The sequence below is a fragment of the Xyrauchen texanus genome, chromosome 40 (assembly GCF_025860055.1).
Source record: "Xyrauchen texanus isolate HMW12.3.18 chromosome 40, RBS_HiC_50CHRs, whole genome shotgun sequence".
NCBI classification, from domain to species: domain Eukaryota; kingdom Metazoa; phylum Chordata; class Actinopteri; order Cypriniformes; family Catostomidae; genus Xyrauchen; species Xyrauchen texanus.
The window spans coordinates 14,173,404-14,199,750 of record NC_068315.1 but is presented as its reverse complement, the minus strand read 5'-3'; the positions used below and the strand labels follow the sequence as shown (position 1 = coordinate 14,199,750).

Sequence of the window (26,347 nt, the reverse complement as noted above, 5' to 3'; positions counted from 1 at the left end):
CAGATCCTCTTCCAAGCACTTGTGCCCGCAGTGGCGTTGCTCGTTTCATCTTCCTGCACTCTGTTGTTGTGTCGATTCTGCAAGATCTTGCCAAGTACGCCTGATATTTATTAAACAACTCTCATGTCAGGAACAGCAGAATATGGCTGCCTGCCTCCTAAGGGGCCAAGTCAGATGACTGGTGAGATACTGGAGGGAGTGTTTGATTTTGAAGCAGAGAGGAAGGAAGCGACAGTCTCGATTCCAATTCTGACCTAGCAGGATGCCTTGTTATTTCTTCAAAGCTGTGAAATATGCACACTCCAGCTTCAGCTGTGGGATTAATGCACAAATAGAGCCAAAACTAAGAGACGACAGAGAATCATGAGTTTAATAAGGACAGGTCCTTATTAATCCATTAACTAGATTTGGAAGAGACAAAATGAAGGTCGCAATATGGACTACAGAGAACAAAATAATCACAAAATAAAGAAATAATAATAAAAATCAAACAAACAGAAAAGACAATTTTTATGTCTTATATGTATATAAAATAAATGGGATTCAAAACTTTCCTTGCAGAAAATAAGATAAAACTGATCTAAACTGGTTGGCTGGTCTTAGATGGTCACCCAGCCTGATCAGTTTGCTTTAAACTACAGTATATTACATGTGCATAAATAAATATCTTGGTATACTGACAACATTAATGACCAAAATGGAAAGGTTGTGACAATATATATATAATCAGAAATTAGGCTTCTGTTGCCTTTGGCATTCCATGACAAATCGACAGTAGAAAACAGATGGAAGCAAAGTCCACACTCTGAGGTGTCTTTAACCTGTGCCTACCTACAGGTAGGTTTATTTTCTTAGCACAGGTTAGAGGCAGAATTCAGTGTGGGTGGCCAGTGGGAATATCTCTCCTGCTACTCCATCATCTGCTACCTTTACATGTCAGCCAGTGGCATGAACCTGTTTATTAGTCCTGCTTTTAATTAGTCTTTATTGGATTAAAATACCAGAGACCAAGAGTATTTTCACATGCTTGTTATCTGGTTTTATTGATCCCATAAAAATCTAACTTGTGGAGCTTTTTGAAATGTACTCTTGAAATAACTTCCTCCCTTTCTTAGAACCCAAATAAATCCCTGCCTGCTCAGCAGCTGAGCCTTTTTATAATTTCATGGATAATTAACATTCCATGCAAATGTGCTGTGTGTTCAAGTAATGGATCATTCAAAAAGCACATCAATATATATTCGGTGTGTTTTGGGTTGAATTTCTCGATTCTGCAATTAAATATCTGCTTTAGATATGGTGATTTCAATAGTCACTTCTAGTTTCCAGATCCATGCCAATACACTTCCACCCTCAAAGTCAACACCCAATGAAAGGGTGATTAATATAAGATGCAAATGAAATTCAGTTCTTACAAGCTGTTGCAAAACAAACTGCAAAATTTCATATCACTGATCCACACATTTTGGGTTTTCCATCAAAGCTTGCAACATACAAATTATTCCCAGATCAAACAACTTCATCTTGTGAAATCAAGATGAACTTTTCTGATTTACAGACTTTATTCACTTACTCTTATCCCTAAACCCTATAACCAATGAATACATCCAAATATGAGATATTCATTTAACATTTCTGATCTAGCCCAGCCCATTGTGCTAAACAACCACCAAAATGACATAATGTCACCAACTTTAGTATGCTGCTACTAAATGCTGAGTGGCACTCATTGAGCTTCATTTACAAAACATATAACAAAAATAATTCCCTTAAGTTGTCCAACCTTGTCCCTTCATATGTCGAAGCTCCTCATATTAGACATGATTACAAAAAATGGAATGCGTATTTCTTGTCATTTATAATTCCTGTAAACCATTCGCCTTTCCTTTTAATATCAAATGACAAACAGGTCATGGTGTGTAACAGAAGATGACAAATCAATTGAGAAGTTTAAGCCATGGAACATAGTGTTGTCTAGAATCCAATAATCCTGGGTTTGATTTGTTAAAAAGAATAATTTTACAAAACTAGCAATCTGCATTGTAAAAAAAGTCAGAGAGCAATGAAATTCGCAAAACTGAGCAATATGAAACATTGGGACAATGTTCGCAAGATTCACTCAAAATTGCTGAAGCTGAACATCTGCGTTTTTCTCCCACAAATCCCATTTGCTCATAACCACGTCAGAGTGAATTTCATGATTTAGCAATTGTTATTTTTGTACCACACTAGCTAGTAAACTGTACACTGCCAGCATGTGAGTACATTTAATAAGAACCATAAAACCTGTTTGAAGGGCTGTTCATTTGGAAGGAATAATTTGCAGGCGATCAGTGTAAGTGCTTAGAATAGCACCTGTGGCAGCACTGTTCAGTGTGCTGGTACTGCAGAGAGAAACAGAGTGGTTAACACATGGACACAGCGGTCTGCCTGGTTTGCCGAAGTGCACAGTGAAACCGCAGCTGAGGTTTCCACTGCTCTTAAATTAACATAAGCATGATTTATACTTGGAAATGATAAGTGCTTGGGCAAATGATGATCAGTACAAGGTTCTATTTCTGTTCATTTTAAGCATATTGTTTTTTAATATTTAAAAATAAAAATGACTTGGCTGAACATTATGTGAGGTTTTTAAGCTTCAAGGTATTGGGACAAACACGACTGAGCTGGGAGGGAGCTGTACTTTATAAGTAAGACAACATGGATAAAATATGATACAATTATGCTTCATTTATACAGAGTTCACTGATGTTTTAGAGCAAAAAATGCTCAAGCTCCACATACTGCATTCAGCAAACACTAATATGCACTTTCTTGACAGATTATGCAAAATGTTAAAGTTTTAAAGTTTAAAGTCTGGTGATGAGATTCCTCAGAGTCCAGGCTGTTGTTCTTGTTTGCTGACAAGTTCTGTGTGTATGGATGCCCTGAGTATCACTTATTAAAAGACACTTGAACATTTCTCCCACTTTGGAGAAAAATGACATGGTGTCAATTAAACAATGTCATTAAAGATAAGTAAAAAACAAATAATAAATACAAAAATCTAACCTTAAACATGGATGTAAAAAATAAACAACGGGGCTGAGAGCAGGGCTTTTTTTTTGGACAAGTAATATTTCTGCTTAATTTTGACCCAGAACTATTGAGCTGCAAGCCAGTATGTTTGCAGTTAATATGCATGCCAGCTCAGCCCTGTCAGTCCAGATGAGTAAAATGCTTTGTTTATGTGGCTTTGACACAGTGTAACTTTTTCTTTTTACAAAAATATATTTTACTGACTGCCGTTGTTGTAAATCTGGAACACATCTGAGTAGCATCTGGAGGCTGTGTTCGGGTAGACTCGGTACGCTAGACATTGCGTTTTTTTAATGATTATGGGGAGTGCCTTCTTATACAACCAATTTGAAACCTCTTCAATAAGGGCAATATTCTAATACTGGCTATGGCATTTGAGCCCTGCCTGTTTTGGCATGAAACTGTCCGCTATACAAACAGGTCCACAAACACCATTTCCTCAGAATTTGTTCCTTCAAGACAGCAATCATTTCTTGTCTAGAACCTCTACCCTTCACCGTCTATATACATGAGTCAGCGGGCAGAATCTTCATGGCAACGAGAAAACTCTGCAGTACTCCGGTGAACATCACTCTGCCTCGCGTCTTGACACTTCGCCAGGTGAATGGGCCTCAGCACCCTGATTCCCCGCAGCACTTCGGCAGGTGTTGTGCATCCTTACAAAGCAATTGAATATTGTGTATTGTATATTGTGTGATTTAAATATACATTTATATATCTAAGAGTCACTTACGTGTTCACATCTTTTTAAAGATGTTGTTACATAAGTGTTCCTTGTACGAGGTTCCTGCACACCATCAAATGGCCACGTTCCGCAAATCTGCCCCGTTCCTGCCACGCTCGTGCAGTGATGCCATCCTCTCTAATGTGGATCATGGGGAAGAAAACTGTTTTGCCCAACTAACCCCTGTGGAGGAGGCAGTAGCAGCATACCTCAGTAGCAGCATACACCCATCGAGTACCAGGCCGTGGAAGTCACATCCCATGTATCCTTCCAAGCAATGTCGACAAAAGTCCGCACTGGATGGAAAAGCTTACTCAGCGGCAGGACAAGCTGGATCAGAACTCCATGCAATGGCAGTGATCCAGGTATTTCAAGTCAAGCTCCTCAAGCAAATGAATGAGCAAGGCTTCAATCCAGAGACATTCAAAGAGCTCCGCACTGCTACAGACTTAGCGCTGCCTGCCACGAATGTCACTGCACAGGCCATCGGCCTGAAATGAGTGATAGGGAAAAAGCCACTCTGTTGGATGCTCCAGTGTCTCAAGCCAGCCTCTTTGTCGGCTCTGTGAATAAGTTTGCTGACTGTAACGTCGTAATCTCAGCAGCAGTCACAGGCTATGAGACACTTTATGCCCAAACAGAGTATATCACAGCTTGTTCGCCCTCGCTCTGTTTTGAGTCAGCACCTGACTAAAAGCCACATACCTGCTTCCTTAGCACTGGCACCTGCCATGCCGAGCAACCGGTGAGGCCACACCATAGCTGTCAACATTGAACATTGAAAATAAGGGAGATTTCCCGGAATCCATCCCCAAAATAAGGGATTTTTTTTCAGCCATTCTTACCCACAAACTTTTTAAAAGAAAGGACTAATCATTAACAGTCTAAAGAGTTTAAAACACACAATATATATTAAAGAATGACAGACCAATGGATATGTTTAAAGTGCTTTATTTATGAGCAAAGTAAACATTTTAATTTGCTACAACGTGTTTTAGCTTAATGTTGGGAGACAGAGTGAGAAAGAAACAGAGAGAAAGAGACAGACAGAATGTGTCTAAGAGGCAATTGAACAAATGGATAGAGACAGTAAAGATAACCTTGTCACCCTTCCTGGTGTGAAGCATGAGCCCTATTGTATACATATGTGGCTGATTTTGCATTTTTTAACACTTTCTGTGAGGGAGTGTATAGGTGAACCTGACCAGTGTGATTTATTTTACAAGATAGTAATGCACACACAGTGCTGGAATCCAGTGCCATTTGGTTGGATGTAACAATCTTGCTCACCATGCTAAACGCCCTTTCTGAGCTTGCGTTACTGTGTGGTATACATAACAGTGTCTTTGCGAGTCTCGCCAACTCAGTGAAACTGTCATTCTTTCCTACAAGTCCCCAGAACCTGTCTATTCTTGGTTCTTGTGGTAGATCTTTGCTATCAGTGACTTGGAAATCAATTAGCTCCTCTCTGAGCCTATCCTCATTCATGAGAAACTGTGGGAACAGGGCACCTAGCCTCGACACTGAGAAAGAAAACAATTTCATTTATCATAACCCTCAAGGTAGATCCTGCCAGCTTACTATCTCTGATTTCTCAGTTAAAAACATTCAGAAATTGCCCTTCACTCATCAAAGATTTACCATATGAAATAAATGTTATCCCTACCAGTGTCTGGACTTATCTCCATTCGAGATCCAGGATCTAGTATTCTCAAGTCCTTCAGTAGCTGGGAATCAATTGGAAAGCAAGCAAACATCTTGCGTAAAACTGCTTCGTAGAAAGCTCTCACAGTTCTACATGAAATTGATTTTTTTTTAAAACATGGATTTGTGTTAGACATTTCAATGTGGGTTAGAACAGAAGATGAACATTATAATTATATTGTACAAAATAAATCACTTACTGAAAGAATTTGTTCTTAGTTGGAACAGGGAACTCTGCAGTTCTAATGAACGCCTTTGTGTCCCCTCCAATGAAGAGGTCCTCGTCTGCCAGTTGATGTCCCTCTCCAAAGTTCGCTTCTTTGAGAGGGACATCCATAATTGCCTTTGCTGGAACAAGGTACCCCAGCATCCGCTTAATAAGCTTGGTCATCTCTTTGTCCGGCTTGTGTATCTGTACCTGCTCTGACTGTAGATAGCAAATAATAGTGAAATGATGAGGATTATCATAAAGTCTGATAGAGGCTTAAGGGCAACACTGAGGAACTTGAAGTACACCTTAATCAATGGATCGTTGAGATGTTTTGACAGATCCCTAATTTTGGTGTTCGTCTCCACCCCCTCGTGACTGTTAAAATATGCCTATAGATAGGAATATATGGTGAAAAAGAAAATACCATTATAAAATATAATTTTAGGTTTGCATATTATTAAAAAAACACAAAGGGAAATTTAAGTGTTGTAATGGCATTTTTTTTAAACATAGTTTATCATCATCATCATCATCACACAAGATTTATGTAATAATTTTTTTTAGGAGTGGCATACATATACTATAAAAACCCTACCTGAAAAGCAGCCCACTGGTTGAGAACCCTCTCTATACAGCTCAGCAGACTGAGCCATCTGGTGCTGCAATATCTAAGCAGTTTTAGGCTGTCAGAATCCGTGAACTCTACAAATTCCTTGTAGAGTTCACATCTCTTTGCACTGAAAACAAACACATATGAGTTCTGTAACAGTTATACAGGTTAGTGAGAGAAAAGAGTGCATGTCTACATGTATGAGTTTTACCTTTTGTCAAAGTGGGTGTAAATGCCCACCAGTATGTCTTCCACAGGCAGCTTTGCCGCCTTCATGCCACAACAAGTGGCAAGCTGGACTAGGTGGCAGATGCAGCCGAGATCTTGCACATTAGGCTGGTTTGTTTTAACCCTACTTATTACTGAGTTGTGCCTGCCTTTCATGACACTTGCGTTATCGGAATTGAACGCAATCAGATTTTTCCAGGGAATGCCACGATTCCTAAAACCAGGAGAAGGAAAATGGAGCCACAATGTCTTTGATAAATACTGTTGTAAACTCTGAGAGTGTGAGGGAGAAACAGTGTGTGTGTGTGTGTGTGTGTGTGTGTGTGTGTGTGTGAAAGACAGTGTGTGTGTGTGTGTGTGTGTGTGTGTGTGTGTGTGTGTGTGTGAAAGACAGTGTGTGTGTGTGTGTGTGTGTGTGTGTGTGTGTGTGTGTGTGTGTGTGTGTGTGTGTGTGTGTGAGAAAGACAGTGTGAGTGAGTGAGTGTGTGTGTGTGAGTGTGTCTGAGAAAGACAGTGTGTGTGTGAGAGAGAAAGAGACTGTGTGTGTGTGTGTGTGTGTGTGAGAGAGAGAGAGAGAGAGAGAAAGAGACAGTGTGTGTGTGTGTGTGTGTGTGAGAGAGAGAGAGAGAGAAAGTCTTGTCATGTCTAGAAACTTTGTAGCTACTTCCAGGTTTGCCTCATTGTATACCCTTGCAAGTATGACAAATTGCTTATCAGTGTTTCTGTTGTTGGATTAATCACATAAAAGAGAGAAAGGCTGGGATTTACAGATTGATGTCACATCTTCATCCATGTCCAGAGCTATGGCACCTGTGCAGTAAAAATGTGGTTAACATTAACTTACATTGACTTAATATCAACTAAAGCCATCCTTACACCAGAAGACTTTGACAAGATTTGGGAAAGATTCTTGACAGATTTTAAGTAAAGCGTGAATGTGGGACATTAGTTAAAAGACTGCAATCTTTCAAGAATCTTTTGGAAATCGTGTCAGTCTTCTGATGTATGGGTAGCATAAGTTGTGATTCGTGAAAACCCCTCATATGGCATACCCGTAGTAACCCGTTAGAAGAGCTTAGCTTAGTAACTCCATATAGTCTTACCTTTAATGATTTGTGTAGCCTTCGTTTTCCCCAGAGTGTACTTCTTGGCAATCGCTGAATCCGGGAACATGTCAGCCACACTACGGTTGAAGTCGTCCAAAAATCTGAACGCGACGTTATTTTTGGCAATAACACAATCAGAGCGTAAAAATACGGGATATTTTACGGGAAAATACTAAAACGGGAAGACAGCAGGAAAAGTGCTAAAATACGTGAGAAACCCGGAAAAAACGTGAGGGTTGACAGCTATGGGCCACACAAGCTGTGGCCCAAAAGGAAGCAGCCATACCAGCGCCCAAAAGCAAATGCGTTTCTGACGGGCACAGCCCAGAAATCAGTGCCCGTGGTTCCCTCCATGTCTGCTCCAAAGAAGGCTTGATTGGAGACACAAAACACTGTTCCCCATCTCCCCAGTGCTCTTTGTCAGGAAAGGAATATTGTTGTTCACAATATTGTTCAAATAAATGCAATAAAAAAATGCAATGAATGCAAAAAAATAAAATAAAATACAGCACGGGAAGAAAACTTCCACTGAAGCTGTTTCAAAAAGCATTGTGATTTATGGTGGCGGCATCCTAGAGCTATCAGCTGTATTCATAGCCTTAAAGGCTTTTCAGTCAGAAATAGCAAACTGTCATGTCCTGTTTCGCTCAGACAACATGACAGTTGTGGCATATATAAGCCTCCATGGCGGAATTCATTCACCGCCACTGTTGAGACTGACGTGTCACCTCCTCCTATGGAGCGAGTGTCATCTCCTATCCTTGAGAGCGACATATGTCCAAGGCCGCCTAAATTACGGAGCGGACCTAATGTAAAGCCAAGGGGTGATATCGGGTGAATGAAGACTTTGGGAAATATTCAGTAAAGCATACATTTATCATACTCGCTTGGGCTCTCTGTTTACGAGCCTCATGTTTGCTGTGCTGCATATCAGCTTCACTTCACTTTTGCGCTTGTCTTTCCCTTTTTGTTTTGTTATTTTTCATTGCTACAGAGTCAATTCCTTTTGTTGCAATTTCTGTTGATTTGTTTTTGATTTATTTCAGGTTTGTTTTCCCACACTGTCACATTCCTATTGATGTGGTGTAAGTTGTTGCTGTCATATTGTTTTTATTGTATAGATTTTATGATTTTCAATTTATTTACTGCCAACAATCATTCTGGCATCACTCAGGCACTGTTTTACCACCTCTGCTGCATGTGGTGGCATCAGTGAGCCTGAGTGCTATAGCCACCACACCAAAGTGTCTGTAAAATCTATATAGTTTTTCTTTTTTGAATTATTTTTTAGTGTTAATTCTGTGTAATCCCGGGTTAATTTGTCTCTTTTTCTCTCCAAGCACCAGTGAGGTCTCTGTGGGAAACAGAGGAGGCTAGCTGCCTTCATTCGGTGGTGTGTGCTTCACAGTATGCTGAGTGTGTCGACGCAACAACTTCCTTGTGGTGTGTGTGTGTGTGGTACGATTTGGTGTAAATTAAGGTGGGTTTGGATGACCTCCCGAGTTGCGGCTGGTCTACCTTGTTCCCTCTAAGCCTGGCCCTTGAGAATTGTTTGTTTTAAAATTCTTATTGTGTTTCATGGGAGAGTATCTATATTTATATGATATGTTTTTAATGATGCTGAAGTGTTATAATAAAATATACTTTTTGTATTAATACTCACGTCTCACTTTATTTTATTTCTTAGCCTTCGATTGGTAAGACTTACCTGTGTGCCCTTATTGGGAGTATTTCCCTGGCTCTGCCCCAGTGTGGCGTAGTCGGATTTAATTTTGATTCACATTTCCCTCTATTTGGGAATGCCACACAAGCATGATTTAATCATAAAGTTTCTTAGAGGAGCAACTTCGCTGGCTCCAGTCCCGACTCTATTGATTTGCGCATGCTCTACATTAAGACAGAACTACTGCTGGCTCTGGCCTCAGTAAAATGGGTCGGTGACCTGCATGCACTATCAATCGACAATTCATGTCTGTAATTTGGCCCTTGTCTTTCAAAAGCCACTGTCAAACCCAGAAAAGGCTATGTGCATAAGCTGCTAAAAATCACTTTTAACTGTGGTAACGTTTGTACCTGACAAATTAATGATTGTTGACTGATGGAACTCTTTAAAATGTGTGTAGCGATGTGCAGTCAGCTATAATTGATAAATATAATCTTTAATTCTGTATGATTCATCTCATTCTACTAAGAATGGTAAATATAAGGTTTATCTTGATAAAATACAATGATGTGTAAAAGCAATATGATTTTGTAACCAGAGATTTTCATGTTTTATTACCTACACGTATACCATCAATAAAAATATGTCATGTTTAGTATGCAACCATTTGTTTGTGTATGAAGAAAAATCTGATGACAATGACTTTCAGGTCTCTTGTACCATTTGCAAGATGTACATTTCATGATTAAATATGCACTATTTTTAAGCAGAAATGTTTAAGAGTCTGAAACAAAGGAACCTTATCAACTGTCGGAAAAGACAGCCCAGTTGACCATGTGACTCTGAAAAGTCACTTCTGATTGGCGCAGGACACCTTTGGGGGATGCGGCCAATTTCAGTTAAAATAGTTCCAAACAGGAAGAACACATTCTCTTCCTCTTGCTCTCTTCGCTCTTCTCTTGCCTCTGGCATCTTGTCTCTTAATCCTCTCGAGGCTCTTCGCTCTTCTGACTCCATGCCATGTGAGATCCATGAAAGCTCGGTACTCGATGTCCCGAGAAGGAGTGAGAAGGTCTCGCTTCACAGCTAACATCATTCATACCAGACAATACATTTCGGCCATACAGAAGTAAAAACATCAATGGAACGAACATTCGACCAAGCACCAAGAACCAAGGAAACACCACAAAGAACGCAAGTACATCTCCAATATTGTGCTCAAATTGCTGGTGGATTAATAAAATAATTTGGGTAATCTGATTGCTAATCGATGTAGACTCAAGGAAGGATAAATGGTTCTTGAGGCATTGTCGATAGACTCCATAGAATTCATCTTCACTGTACTGATCAGTTATTTCACATTCTGTCACTACTCACCAACCTGTCTCATGTATATATGTGTTAGATTAGATTTATGTTTAGAATAGTAATAAAGTTTGTCTGTCTTCAAAGATGATTTGACTGTGGTATATTTTGATAAATAATCTCATCCCTGTTTCTGAAAGATTTAGCTTCAAAGCTGTACCTAAATACATGCGATATTATTTTCAATAAGCCATGAGAATAATCACTCCAATAAGTGAATGAATCATAATTCACTTATTAAAGCTAATTCCTAACAGTAGAAATTGTGAGTGGATACAACTAGACGCTGTATTATGATTTCAATGGTAGAGAATCTATTAAAGACAAATAATCTAGTTATTTGTAATTTATCTAATTTATAATGGTTGTCGAACGCGACTAATTTCCTTATATATTTCATTACCTAATAAGGTACAACAAGGACATATTTTGAGACCCTAAATTCCCGCCTAAATTTAGCATGCGTGCAAATTACCCTACAAACAATGGTGATAAAATGCATGCAAAATACCCATTTTAACTGATTTGAGTCCACATCTCTAAATTATATATGTAATATCCTACACCACACCCTTCAGAGCGCAGGTAGTTCACCTTCAGATCTTCTTTCCTCCATTTAATTCAGATGAGAAACAACCATTGCATTTGTTATGCCCTGCGCTGGTGCTACATGCATGTATTGAGCATACACGCCAGTTGAGACTGTCTGATCAGCACATTATTTATTTGCTATGGAGGATGCATGAAAGGAAGCAAGCAAAGACTTTCTCACTGTATTGTCGATGCAATTGCCCTTGTTACTGAGTCACAGGGTAATAATTGCCTAATTGGTGTTAAAGCACACTCAACTAAAGGCTTGGCTTCCTCATGGGCATGGACGAATGGCGTGTTCTTACAAGACATATGTTTTGCAGCAGGATGGTCTTCTCAAAACTCATTCGCAAGGTTTTACAACCTAGAAATAACATCTCTCTCTTCAAAAGTCCTCTCTGTTTAGAGCGCTTGCTATTCATTGGCCAAATATATACTTAAACTCCTCCATTTAAGAATGAGCTGCCCATCTTTTTACACAACCGCCTGCATTCAGGCCGTTGTAATTTACCATAAGTCACAAGCACTTACATTATAAATAAACTCCTTTCCCTACTGGGTTCATGAATGAGTTAATTCATACTATATGACTATAGTTTATATATACATTCTGAGTGCTCCCCTTCAAGCTCAACATGAGGGTCGCCATCCCACGAGACTCAGGTGTCATGCTTCCTTTCTGGGAGGTTATGTGTAGTGCAGCATGATGGGATTTTGTTCCCAATATGCATTAATAAACGCAATGTCAAGTGTACTGAGTCGTAAAGGAACGTCTTGGTTGATTACGTAACCTCAGTTCTCTGAGATGAAGGGAACGAGACATTGCGAACACTAGCTGCACTACAAGACTCAGAGTTCTTGAGGCAGGAGCAGATACGCTCCTTGTTCTCAGTTATACAGGACATTTTCTGAGGAAAGGGTGTTTGTGCACCTGTTTTTATAGAAGACAGTTTCATGCCAAAACAGGCAGGGCTCAAACACCATAGCCAATATTAGAATATTGGCGTTATTGTAGAGAGGTTTTAACTAGGCCTTGTAAGAAGGCACTCCCCATATGCATTATGAAACGTAATGTCTCGTTCCCTTCGTCTCAGAGAACCGAGGTTATGTACGTAACCGAGACATTTTCTGAGCACAAACCTAAAAACAGCCAGTGAATGACAGGGAAATGAACAGGCTACAATCAGACGGTTCTGCTGTGTGTACATTATGAATTTTCTTTTAATTTGTGATGATAGGATGAGAAGATCACAATAAATTTCAGTATTCCATCTCTCCTCCTCTTGTCTCTCCAACAAAGTGGTTTCTTTTAGGCCACAAAGGGAAATAAGACACTTTCACAGTGTTTGTTTGTTTGGGTTCCCTCAAGAGGGCAGTGTTTATACAAAGCGATGTCTACAACATTGAAATGAGACAGTTACAAAGCAACAGCAACTTGTGTGCCTCACTGCTTATTCCCTTAGTAATTGCCTGACTGCTAATGAGCCCTTAAAATATCCACACAAAAACAATGAGTCACATAAATTATCATTTCTGGGAATTGCAGTACTGCAGCAATTGCAGGTAAACTTTCTGTGCATAAACTCACATACAAAGTTAGTGTATGCCAACATTCTAAAAGTTTATAAATGAAAAATAACTTATTAATAATGGATGGATGTTTAAATGTAACAATACATTAAACAACTTATTAATTCATTTCATTGACCGATGATTGATTTTTAATATAGGAAATCAAGATATTAATTTCAACCTAAACAAAAACCTATAAAAGACAGTTTGACATTGCATGTAAATAAATTAATAGTGTATTACCAGTTATAAAACCCCTTTTTAAATGAAGGACAATGAAAAAGACAGAATGAAACAGAGAATATTAGCCACGCTGTTTTACTGCTTGTGAAAAATAAATTACTTTTCTCTCTCTAAAGTTGACCCTACACTTCTGTGCGTGCCCACATTTAAGTTTCTGAATGAGCTGCTCTGACTAAATCCCTCCCACTTCGTGTCAGCGCTTAATTGTCTGGATTTAAAAAAAAAAAAAATCCAGTCGTACTTTAAAAGGGCAAGCCTCTCACGAAAAGAGGAATCCGGCGAAAGTTTGCCCGCTGAACGTCTCGCGCTCTATTTCAGAATGCAGGTGTCTCTAACGCTCGTGCACTGCGGCGCGCGGCTGCTGTTGTTACTGCTGCTGCTACTGCTTCAACGGGGATGTTTCACAGCTGCGCACGGGAGAGTTTTTAAAAATGATGCTACAGAAATTATACCAGAATACATGGAGGACACGCAGCGACCCGAGGAGCAGATACAACTTTCTAACAATAACACATTGAACAGGGCTAAGAACGGGGGAAGGTCATCAGCCAACGCACATACTTATGGTAAGTAATAAAAACAGACACTTAATTTTTATAATAACACTATATCAACACTGATAAACATTAAAATACACATAGATTAATTAGCTCAAATTCTTAGTAAAAAGAATGTGCATTTTAAAATATGGTTTAATTTTTTCCTTATAAAACTATTTTTCCTAAAAATAATAGGCTAAACTTTGTACCACCTCAAACTTATTATTTACATTTTCTAGTCAATTTGACTTTGTTGGATAATTATTTTAGAGCAGCTATTTGAGCAAGAATATACTAAACTAACATAAACTTAAATTAGTGATAAGATTTTTAGTGCATGCATGTTGAGGACTTAAAAAAACCTCTCACAGTGTCATTAAACACTTCATTAGGAATATGCTGATCATTGAAAAATTTGATAAGGATTTGGATATTTGCAAAAAAAAAGGTAATCAAAATTTAGGGTAAAAAAAAAAAAAAACTACAGTATGCCTATATTTAAAGCTTAGGAGATGTGAAAATGCATAGACTTTTAGTGTCAAATAAAAATGAATTAAATTGATCTTGAAATTTAACCTGTTGAATCCTAAAAAATGGACTAGACACCAGCAATTGTTCACAGAAGAGAAAGTATCTTTAATAAAATGTCTTACTAGAATTTAAGCCAGCAGTTGTCTTTAGTAATTCACCATGTATTTTACATGTAATAATTCTATGAAAGGAATCTTCATTTATTTTCACAAGTCTGGATATTCCAGTGCAACATCATGTATTGGCTCTAATATAGATGGAGGCTTAGATAATTGTGTGTTTCAGATGGAATGCATGCTGTTCTACTTTTTCATCAGCACAAGTGATGCACTAACTTTGATAACCCTGTTTATTACTGCAGTTTCCCCAATTTTATATAATTAGTCAAGGTCTCCTTTTCTAAAACCATCTAATTGCATCAGTATGGTTTCTGTGTAGTTTAAATGTGAGAAGTTATTTTAAGGGGTCATTTCTTCAGGGTATGGCCAAGTGGGTGAATGACTCCCACCTGGTAGAAAGCAAAACTAACATAATTCAAACTTACATTGGTCTGCGTGTGTATGTGTGTGTGTGTGTGTGTGTGTGTGTGTGTGTGTGTGTGTGTGTGTGTGTGGTTGTGTAGATGCATCTACAAATGAGCAAAAAATCTGTAAGTGCTTGTTTTCAGAACACACATCTTGAATTTGTATTAAATCAATGATGCAACAGAAGTAAAAAAGTATACATTTGTCTAGGACTTCGCTTGGAATTTGTGCTTGGGAAATCTCTTCTTAAAGTCTTAATTTATTTTTTAAAGGCATCAAAAGTACTCAAGATTACTTGAAATCTTTTTTATTCTTTTGATTTTTTATTATTGAAAAATAACAGTAATTGATCCACCATGAACAGATTAATGAGCTTATTGAGCAATTCATAAAGTGAAGATAAAAGATTATCCCAAATATCTAATTATGCTGTTGAACACTCCCAAAACTGTGTTGTGTAGCAGCATAAGGAAACAGTTATCAAGGCAGGCATGTATGTTATATTCACTCTTTGGGGGTGGTATGAGGTGGGGATATCACACTCAAATGCACAGCTATAAAAGCGGTGACATGTGTAGTTACTCTGGTGGTCAATGTGGGGTCATGCTGAGATAAGTTGATCTTCCTCTGGCTCTCTACCAGCTCCTTCCCACAATCACAACAAGCCTTCATAAAACATCAGATCAGGTTTTCTGAGAATCAGGGGAGGCAGAACCCAAACTCATCACACGCATAAGTCCTTTTTTCTTCTCCACGCGTGGAGTTGAAGAAGGAAAAAACTCTTTCCACTCACAGCATCATCTGGCACATCCAATGTGTGTCATAATTAGGTTAATTTTTATAAAACTAATCACTACTTTTGCATTTACTCCATGCTCATGTTGAAGTTGATTTAGACTTTTAAGAAGTCTTATATTAAAGTAAAAAAAATATTGTAAAAATTTTAGGTCCAATCTCAGTATGCACAATTAGGAGTGTCTAGATCTGGGCCCAGTTGCAATAATTTATTTTACAAGTTTAGTACAAGTTAAGCTCAGTCGACAGCATTTGTGGCATAATGTTGAGAACCACAAAATAAATTTTGCATTGTCCCTCCTTTTCTTACAAAAAGAAGCAAAAATCGAGGTTACTGTAAAGCTTACAATAGAAGTGAATGCGGACAATTAAAAAAATATTTAAAAGTGCCTATAACCCAGATTTTTTATTTTCTTTGAATGATTTTTGTGGTTATCAATATTATGCCACAAATACTGTAGATTGAGCTAACTTGTAATGAACCCAGAATTTTCTTTTAAATATTGAAAATCCTTAATAATAATTGTAAGAATATTGTCACTAAGGGTTTTCTTAACTTTATAGGGTTCATGCAGCCAACTACTGCTTCATCTGCATTCCATCGTTTCTGAACTTGAACTAGTCTGGTATGTTGCTTGAGTCTGTACACTCGATAGTGAGTGATTCTTACTGATTCACCACTCTTAAGGCCAAATCCCAACAAGATAGTTAATTTGAAGAAGCATAAACCTTAAATCTATGTCCAAAAGGCATTTTGATTTATAGCGCTTTGAAAGTGGATCTTCTTTGGTATAGACATATGTAATGCCTGTGTATAGAAATGTGCAGGGGAAAACTAAATGTCTTTTGTGTATTCTAGCAGTGAACAATCATGGCCCCTATAATTACTCAGTATGTCATAGAGGCAAGGGTGTAGGTAACAAGCAAGTACAACAAGCCCCCTGCATAGAGGACCATTTAGAGTAAATAAAACCAAGTGATGGTAGCTGTAACACACATCCCTAAACAATCCTGTAAACATTCCACAAATCAATTCCTTGTTTTGCCTCTACACTCATTTTTCTCTCTCGTTCCTATTCTATGCTGTAGGAGCCTCTGAACTAAGCTGTCGGGAGCTGCGTTCCACCCGCTACATTACGGATGGATCTTGCTGCAGTGCCAAGCCAGTGAAAGAGCTGGTGTGTTCTGGTCAATGCCTTCCAACTCATCTGATGCCAAATTCAATTCTAAGGGGAAAATGGTGGAGAAGCAGTTCCTCTGATTACCGTTGCATTCCTGCACACTCTCGCACCCAGCGGATACAGCTCCAGTGTCCAAACAGACCAAACAGGACATACAAAATCCGAGTGGTCACCTCTTGCAAGTGCAAACGTTACACTCGCCATAACAACCAATCAGATGGCAAGGTGTTGTCGTCCCAGAAGCCACGACGCAATAAGAAGCGCACACGCATTCAGCAGGGACAAGGCCACAACAAAATGCCTGCAGTCAACAGCAATTTGTACTGAAGGGAAAGCCGGTCCTGTGTGAAATGATACAAAAACGTTCTTTCTTGCACACATACACGCATTCAAATACACCTATATTCACACAAACTTCTGAAACTGAAATTCTAAGCTACAAAAGGGAAGGAAATCCCTTTTAAGGGAAGGATCAAATAAAGGAATAAACTCATTAACATCTAACAAATTTGTTGCCCTGGCCAACAAATTTTCAATGTATTTCAGATGTGTCAGTGTTTGTATGAGCTCTTCAGCCTAAATAGTCCCAGTAACAGACATGTTTGAATACCAGTGGACTAATGGACTTTTGAGTAAAAAGAGGTATGCTGAAAGAGTAGTTCAAGGAAGGAGTGTTGATCAGTTCATAATATATTTTTGAGGAAGTAATATCTCTTGAGGAAAAACTCCTAAGCAGTTCATTTCAAGTTTGAGGTTCATTGAAAGGGTAAGCTAACTTTGAGTAGGGTCAAACACCAAACGCTTAACCAATCTACTAAGTGCTGCAAACGTGTTGCTGATGTGAATGTGTGTATACCAGATTTGCCATCCTCTTTTGGGACTTAGGGCATATAATTTGCCTGTCCAGCAACGTTGGGTCCAAGTGACATGCTGCTGCCGACAGCTTGCTAAGGCCCAGAATTCTTGACCTTTGGTCATTTGACCAGCCCTTGAGTCCTCTTGACAGGCTGGGGAGCTGAACCAGTCACTGTGTGAGTTTCTGCAACTTTACATTTCCACAAGAAACTTATCAGAACTGGCAGTTAGAGCTGTGTTACAGAGAGTTTTAAAAGTTGAATCTGCACTCCATGGTCCAAGCCCTCAGAGGTCAAGAACCGCAAACTTTATTCCTTTGACTTGTCCTAATTACAAAATAGTTCAATTTCTGTGTTTAGGATTTGGGTCATAAAATGTAATTTCCTCTAGACATGGTCAGTTCCTGTTTGCTAGAACAACAGAAAAAATGCCAACATGTGTGTAAGAATTGGCAGCAATTCAGCCGTGTGTTACCTTGCAGGCATAGAACTTTTCTGCACTCTCCTTCAATGGAAACTATCTGGAGATATTCAGCATCTGCAATCACTAGCAGATACTGTATCTAAATAGTCACATCCATCCATCACTGAGCTCTTCAGAGAAGATGTCAGCCTCCCCGTCTCCTCATCTGCCTTTGTACAGGAAGGACAAGATAAATAAGAGATTAATCTAACTTTGAAATGTTAGGCTGGATCTTAATATTACACAGGATAAAGAGAAAAGTGAATGCCAAATCAGACAGTTTTGTCTACACACACATCTTGGATTCGGTCTGTTTAATGAGGACTATTCCATTAATTTTTGTAGAATTTTCTGCCTGTTTTCTAAACAGTGCTGACAATGATAGCTAATTTTTCAATTGTGTATTTTAAATAGCAACTCGAAGGGATTTATTTTTAAATAATGTAATCAGAGTGTCCATGAAAAGCATTTAGTTCATACTGTACTGTACCTGTATGGTATAATTGAGCAGTATAAATGACAGAGTACTCAACAAATGGATCCACACCCTGAACGACCAAAAGACTAACAAAGAATGAACTGCATATTTATTTTTTTAATTTTGACATTTAAATTATTTATGCAATCTTTTTAGCCATTATTGTACTATATGCAATTATAGTGAATTTCATTATGAAAGAGAACATGAATAAAAGTTAAGCAACGTATATGTGACATAAAAAGGAGTGTATTTGTTATCATTCTTGTTAGACTGCTTTGACAGTTCTTTTCTTTTCCCAGGCCATACCCGCACGCTAGTCTGTCCCTCAATGAGCCCTCTGTAAACAATACTCCTCAATTAGGAAGTAGAGGCTTTGTAGCACTTTGGAATGTTTAATACAACTTGACAGAAGGCGTGAAAAGGAAATTGGCACCAAAGAATCCCCAAGTCAGACGAGAATAGGACAGTCACAACAGAAACGGCTCTTTTTGTCCGGTATGGTGAACTCAACCCCAAGGCTGGCATTCATTTGCTTTGTTTATCTAAGCTTTCAGTAATACTCAGTCACTCTGAACCATAGATTGTAAAGAAAATGTGGATTGGCAGGCTTGTTTGAGTCCTTCTAATCTTGATGCACTGTGTGTCTTGTCTGTTATACACACATTGCATACTTGCTCATGATGGAACTCCCTATTTTTGTCTAACCAGGTCCAGGCAATTCAATACACAAAATGAAATGCAGTGTATTGTTAACAAATTAACATTTTATAAACCATTTTACAGTGTGGCAGATACAGTATAGTATCACTAAAATATGTTTATTCAACAGTAACTGTATTTTTGACCCTATAATAACTGAATTGGACAAGCAGAGTTCTGGTAAATCTGAAATTTAGGATAAAAGCACTGGGACTCTTCACTTTTTGTATCACTCCACTTGTCTGTGTCATTCCAAAAAGGCTGCCAGTCTGTACGTTGATTGGCAACATCCAATAGTTAATCTTGCTTTGAATTCATTTACATTTATGCATACAGGGACAATCCCCCCCCGAGCAACCTGGAGTTAAGTGCCTTGCTCAAGGACACAATGCTGATGGCTGTGGGGATCGAACCAGCGACCTTCTGATTAACAGTTATGTGATTTAGCCCACTATGCCGCCTCCTTAGTTTATTTTCAACTGAATTCAATTGAAACTATTTTCATTAGTGAAGCAAAAATAGACAAAATAATTTGATATATTACGTCTGAAACATAATACAAGCACGGCTGATTGCCTGAATCACAGCCATCATAATCTTTTGTTAAACTAAATAAACTGTTCTTGTTGTACTATACAACCATACAAATTCATTCTCTTGGGAAAAGCTTTTATAGTTATTCCAATATCATAATCAGGCTATATTCATGGACATTTGACATGCCATGCTTTTGCTCAAAAGTCGCTGCCAGACATAGGCATTAACAAGTAATTCAAGAGCTTGAAAGTGCTTGAACGTGTCACATGAGCAGTTTCTGAATAAATTTATGCTGAAAAGCATCTGACCTGAGTTACAGCCCCAGTATGCAGTCGTTACTCGGCAGGGACCTGACACAGATCTCCACAACCACAGGCAAAGCAGTAGTGTGTGAGAGAGGTCAGCTGGGACTCACTACTCCTCAGAGTGCATTAAACACATTTGTACCTGCTTCACAGTATATCATACACCAGGGGTCTTCAACCATTTTAAGGCCAAGGACCCATTTGTGTGTAGAGAGATGGAGCCAGTACCACTGTTAAATATTGTATAAAATTTAGCATTTTATGCCTATAAAAACGTATATGGTGCTACGGTCACATATTATTTTATGTACATACTTCGTGATGTTTATATTGCAAAGCCATTGAAATAATCATTAAATGATGCACTGCTGAAAAGAGCAGCTAAAACCAGCATAAGCTGGTTGGCTCGTTTTAGCTGGTCGCCCAGCCAGGTCATAGCTGGTCAGGCTGGTTCTAAAGGGGTTTTGAACACTTCTTTAGCTGGTCAGGCTGGTCTTAGCTCATCAGGCTGGTCATATGGATCTTAGCTGGAGGTGGTCTTAGTTGGTCATGCTGGTCTTAGCTGACACGCTTCTACTGAATAGTGCAATTTAGTTACACTTTAAGATTTGGATGCAGCTGTGAAGGACTTCAAGGACATGTGGATAGAGTAAAATTCTACTTCACTCTTTCGCTGTCGCTCGCGTGCCAATGGTGGATCAAGCAATAATTTGCGGACCCCTGCAGTATCACTGCGGACCCCCTGTTGAATACCCTTGTCATACACCACAGCTCTGGCCAGACTGTTCATCCTGGTCTCATAGTGAAAACGTGACTCATTATACATTTTGCAAAACTTGTTATATGTGTCTCCAGGTACGATTCCCAGCAGTTTCCAGGTGAAATGAACACTAGAGGCACTACAACAATGTGTGTTTTATTCACTTTCACTCAAATCATGACTTTAATGGCTCATAATCACTTCATAAATACTTATTTTTCTCTCTATAACTCAGAACCTGCTATTTTATGATATAGACACACTTTTACAATGCATTTTTACAAAAACTATACATTTAAATGCTTGTATGACAGACCCAACTACACTTATTGCAAAGTGATTAACTTTCACGGTAGCTCACCTGATACAGACTTACAATCGGTACACTACGTTTCAAGTCCAGCCATGAACTCAAGCTGACACGTGACACAGAAATGTCGACACATAGAAGGGACACGAAATGAGGTGGCTGCTTCAGAAAATTAGATTTTTCATTTCACTTCTGCATTTTAAAACACCAATGATTAGGTTTAAGGATTAGTTTGGCAAGGATGTCTTTTTTTTCTCCTCAATTTGGAATGCCCAATTCAAAATGAATGCTAAGTCCTCGTGGTCACTCTCCTCAATCCGGGTGGGAATCTAAGTTGCCTCTGCGTCTGAGACCGTCAATCAGTGCATCTTATCACGTGGCTTGTTGAGCGCATTACACGCTATTCTCCGGCATCCACGCACAACTCACCACGCACCCACTGACAGCGAGAACCACATTATAGCAACCCCGAGGAGGTTATCCTATGTGACACTACCCTCCCCTCAACCGGGCCAATTTGGCTGCTTAGGAGGCCTGGCTGGAGTCACTCAGCACACCCTGGATTCAAACTCGTAACTCCAGGGGTGATAATGTCAGCATCAATACTCGCTGAGCCACCCAGGCCCCCAAGGATGTCTTTTTTAAATTTCTCATTTACATTTTCAAAAATATTGGTTAGGTTCAGGCAAAAGTTTTACTTTAGGGAGGTATGTTTTAAAAACATCCATCTAAAATTCACCTTAAAATCTCATCTAAACACAACAACATTTTAGTTGCTTTTAGCACACTCACTGCAAAACAGCAGCCAAACGTGTTATACAGCACGTACATTTTTTATTGCAAAAATGTTGTCATCTTCACGTAAATTTCATTAGATCAGGCTGCTCTCAAAGGGCAAGTTCACCCAAAAATGTTATTCTGTCATCATATTATCACCTATATGACATTCTCTCTTCCTTGGAACACAAACGGAGTCACCAGTCACTTCGATTATATGGATCAATTATGCAAAAATGTGAATGGCGACTGATGTGTTCTACAGAAGAAAGAAAATAATCCGGCTTTGAAACCACATGAGCAAATGATTACAGAATTTTCATTTTTGGTTGAACTATCTCTTTAACCTCAAGTGACACTACACCTTCCAGTGTCTCTAAACACACAGACTGACCTACTATGGACTTTCAGCAAATGATGGTGATCTTGTAAATCACTGAACCACTCCAAAATGTAACTTCCTTTTGGAAAGTCAGATTAGATGCATGCAAAATGTAAGCCGCTGATTTTTCAAATGAATGTTACTGAGCTTCCCCCCACCTTGCAGGGGTCCACATGTAAGCATCTAAATATGGGATTTAAAATGCAAGTGTCGTAATGCAGGCATCGAAATACAACAGTCCAAATTCAAGCAGCAAAATGCAGGAGTCCACATGCAAGCCTCCAAATGGAAAAATCAAAATGCAAGTGTCCAAATGTCCAAAATGTCCTAACGGAAGGGCGCAAGGCTCCCCAACATCTATACAGAACATGATCAGAGAAACAAGGGAAACAGGAGGACTTAAATATACAAGGACAAATTGAATTTAATGTGACTAATTAAAAGGCACACCTGGAAACAATAAACAAGAGCAACAGGAAAAAAGACCTTCATAATATTAAACATTTCACAATAAAAGACATGAACAAAAATACTTAAAAACAGAAGAATACCCCAAAAGCCAACAAAACCATTACAGGGCACTGATGCAGTACATGCTATTGGAAAGATTACTGGGGATTACTAAAACTTGAAATGTTTAATACAGCAGTCAGTCTGACCAAATATTCCAAAGTCAAAGTGCTCCAGACAAGGATCTAATTTCCAAAGTCAAATACAAGTGCGCTATGACGGATGCATTTGGAAACAGATTGTTTGTTCTCCATCGGCCACTCCCTTATCAGGTCATATAGACTAATAGCTTATAACAAATCCAAACCAGTGCAGCACTTGGAACAGAGCTGGGAACATGGGAAGTGTTACAACAGAGAGGTGGTGGGGTGACTAAATGATTGATCAGGGTCAGGGTTGAAATGAGAGAATGGAGCCACTCAGCATGTCCTCCATCACAAACCCCCTCAAATGGGCCTGAGAGTGGTAAAAGGCCATACCCTGGCAGGGTGCATATCAATGATCCATGAAGGATGACTCAGTGGGAGGAAGAACGGATGTGCCCAGGGTAGCATCATGGGTCAGTAGCATCCGATGAGCCTTGACCTTCCCAACCAAGTGGCAGCATCTGATGTAGGCCAAAGATATGCAGGGAGGAAACCCTGGAGAGAGAAAGAGAGGAAATCAGATAGTCAATAAACAATACTAACCCTAAATAAATAATAATTGGTGGTGATTCTAGTTTTTTTTCCCGCAATTGTTATCATTTATGGCAGAAAATCCTGGAACTCTCTTTGGGAAATAGACAAAGCTTAGGCAAACAGACAGTGTGTTTGTGTTTGTGTGGGAAGCGAGGTAACTTTCATATCAGTGCTAACCACAGGCCTTGCCAGCTGGGTGTCGGGTCTTGGCTCTGGATTGCAGTTTGTTTGTTTAAAAGATTAGAGTCTATCCAAGTCAAACATATATCTTGAACATAACCCTGCTCTGCCAATAAACATGTCAAATGGTGTGAGTGTATGTGCTAAGTGCTATTGCATCAGAGGGGAAGGAGACCATAAGCACATGTGACATCATCCAGTCCTCAACATACATGTAATGTGTGTCATGAGCAGGTCACACTAAGCGCAGTGAATGAGGCTGCTTTGGGGCAAATAATGAACAGAAAATTAACTTTTATATATATATATATATATATATATATACTATATATATATATATATATATATATATATATATATATATATATATATATATATATTTATTTAAGCAATATCACATCGAGCAAGAGTGCGATATGGCTCTACATCAGCACTGCTGTTATTCGGCCGTAGGTAATTACAGCAGTGCTGATGTAGGGCCATATCGCACTTATAAAAAATGAGGAAAAACCGACTACGCTCATAAAAACGCATTTGTGCATGGAACTACATTCTTACACGACGAATCAGAATCTGCCGTTGCTGGTTCAAAACAAAGTATGCGTCAGAGCCTCCGTTAATAATTCAAAAAGTTCACTTCAGAAATAGTATCACAGCTTGTGCTGTTTCTATCAAGTTATTGGATAAACAAGGATAGATGGCTGGATGTGTGTGTGAGAGAGAGAAAGAGAGATGGAGAGTGTGCAGTCACGTGTTGCCACACCCAATCAGAGATGAGGTAAGCTTTCTCAGTGGAAAATAGACTCCAAGCAGGGGTATTCCTCTCTATTTCGTGGTAGCTGGTGTGCGAGTGTCATTCACTATAGAAACAGCGATGTCCTCTGCCATTTTAAACAGTATGTATCCAATGTGGAAACTCTGATAAAAGGTAAGCACTTGAGTTCTGTAATATATCATCAGTCTGTTGTGTCTCTCAGCATGAGCCTTAATCCTGAAGTTGTCTGTTTAAAGCTATTTCCTAGTTTTGGTAATGTATTAGTAATACCAGCGATCACAGAGCGCTGTTCTATGTAAACAATGACTAACGGATTCACTTTAGGTCACCAACTGACTCATATTACACACAAAAATGATCTTTTGCCACCACCTGCTGGCTAACATATGTAATTTCAAAAATAAAACCAGTAACTCCTAACAGATACACTTTAGTTTAGAACAGCATGAACGTGGAGTGATACACACACACAGTGAAGAGTGCTGATGGTGTCACATCGTCAGTGCTCATGGAATGTCTCTCGACCAATCAGATTCCAGGACCTCAACTAACTGTGGTATATATATATATATATATATATATATATATATATATATATATATATATATATATATATATATATATATATATCATTTTTAATATTTAAAGATAACTATGTATAATTATTTCATCATTATATATTGAATTATTGTTAAATCAGGGGCTTTATCAGCAAATATTTGTATATGCGACTTAATTGCGATTAATTTATTGGGACACCATGTAATTAATTCAATAAAAAATTGTAATCCATTGACAGCCCTAATATATATATATATATATATATATATATATATATATATATATATATATATATATATATATATATTATGATAAAGTTTACCTACATTAGCCTAAGCACAGTAATGTGGAGCAATCCATGGTTTGAAGTGGTTATGGCCATATTATTACAAATGCCACAGAAAATAATGGAAGAACAATGGAAACTTTCATATAGCCAAGTATTATTAAGAATGGTTAAAGGAGATTAAAAGGGGTTAAAATCTTGACATCCATGGACATCTGGACAAATTATTGACAACCATGGCTCCACCATGGCTCCACCCCTCAAGTCTCTCACAGCCCCACCTTCCACAGCTCCGCCCCACAAACCTCTCAGGGCCCAACTTTCCATTGACTCTGCCCTTGTCTCATGCCCCACGCCCTGTCTCGCAAGGCCAAGCCACACACCATGCTAAGCCACGCCTCAAGACCCCCCACCAGCTCCATGTTCAGAACTTTGAACATTATGTCAAGTTTTATGTGTTTTGTTCATGTGTTGGGGCATCTGAATTCATGTCATGTGATTTCATGTTTCCCTCCATGTTCATGTATCTTGTTTTCATTGGTTGATTGTCTTTGTCATTGCCAGCTCCAGCAGCTTCGTTACAGAAATATCTGACCAACCAAAATTAACCCAGCAATCCAAACCCTACACCTACGTCAGGGGAATCGTCCCCTGTGGGGGAGGACTTCTGCGCTCTGGCATGCTGAGTGGACTTTAATGAGGTCACCCTCAAAGACATTTTCCGTTTTGGACTGAAAGAGCCAATCTCCTCCTTGATGTCTGGTGGTTGCAGTCCCCTCAATCTGGCTCAGTATATCGACCTTGCCCTACAGATTATTGGTTGTACGTTCACTGTGGGGGAGGTGGATGCCAAGCCAGAGTCCCACATCATAGTCAACGAGCCAGCATCCCACATCATGGCCAATGAGCCAGAGTTCCACATCATGGCCGCTGAGCCAGAGTTCCACATCATGGCCGCCTAGCCAGAGTTCCATGTTATGGCCATCAAGCCGGAGTTCCACGTCATGGCCATCAAACCGGAGTTCCATGTCATGGCTGCCAAGCCATGTACCCACCCTATGGATGCTTCTTCATGGTCAGGCATGGAGAACTTTTGACCCTCTGACCCATCTGGACCCTCCA

General features: G+C 39.0%; 1 protein-coding gene across 1 annotated transcript; it reads left to right on the top strand.

Moving 5' to 3' along the window:
* The first annotated feature begins 13,364 nt into the window (after positions 1-13,364).
* Positions 13,365-18,834, top strand: LOC127633691 (sclerostin-like). Its single transcript, XM_052112946.1, has 2 exons — positions 13,365-13,661; positions 16,574-18,834. Exons 1-2 carry the CDS (start codon positions 13,415-13,417, stop codon positions 16,990-16,992), a joined length of 666 nt encoding a protein of 221 aa, XP_051968906.1. The 5' UTR covers positions 13,365-13,414; the 3' UTR covers positions 16,993-18,834.
* The last annotated feature ends 7,513 nt before the right edge of the window (positions 18,835-26,347 follow it).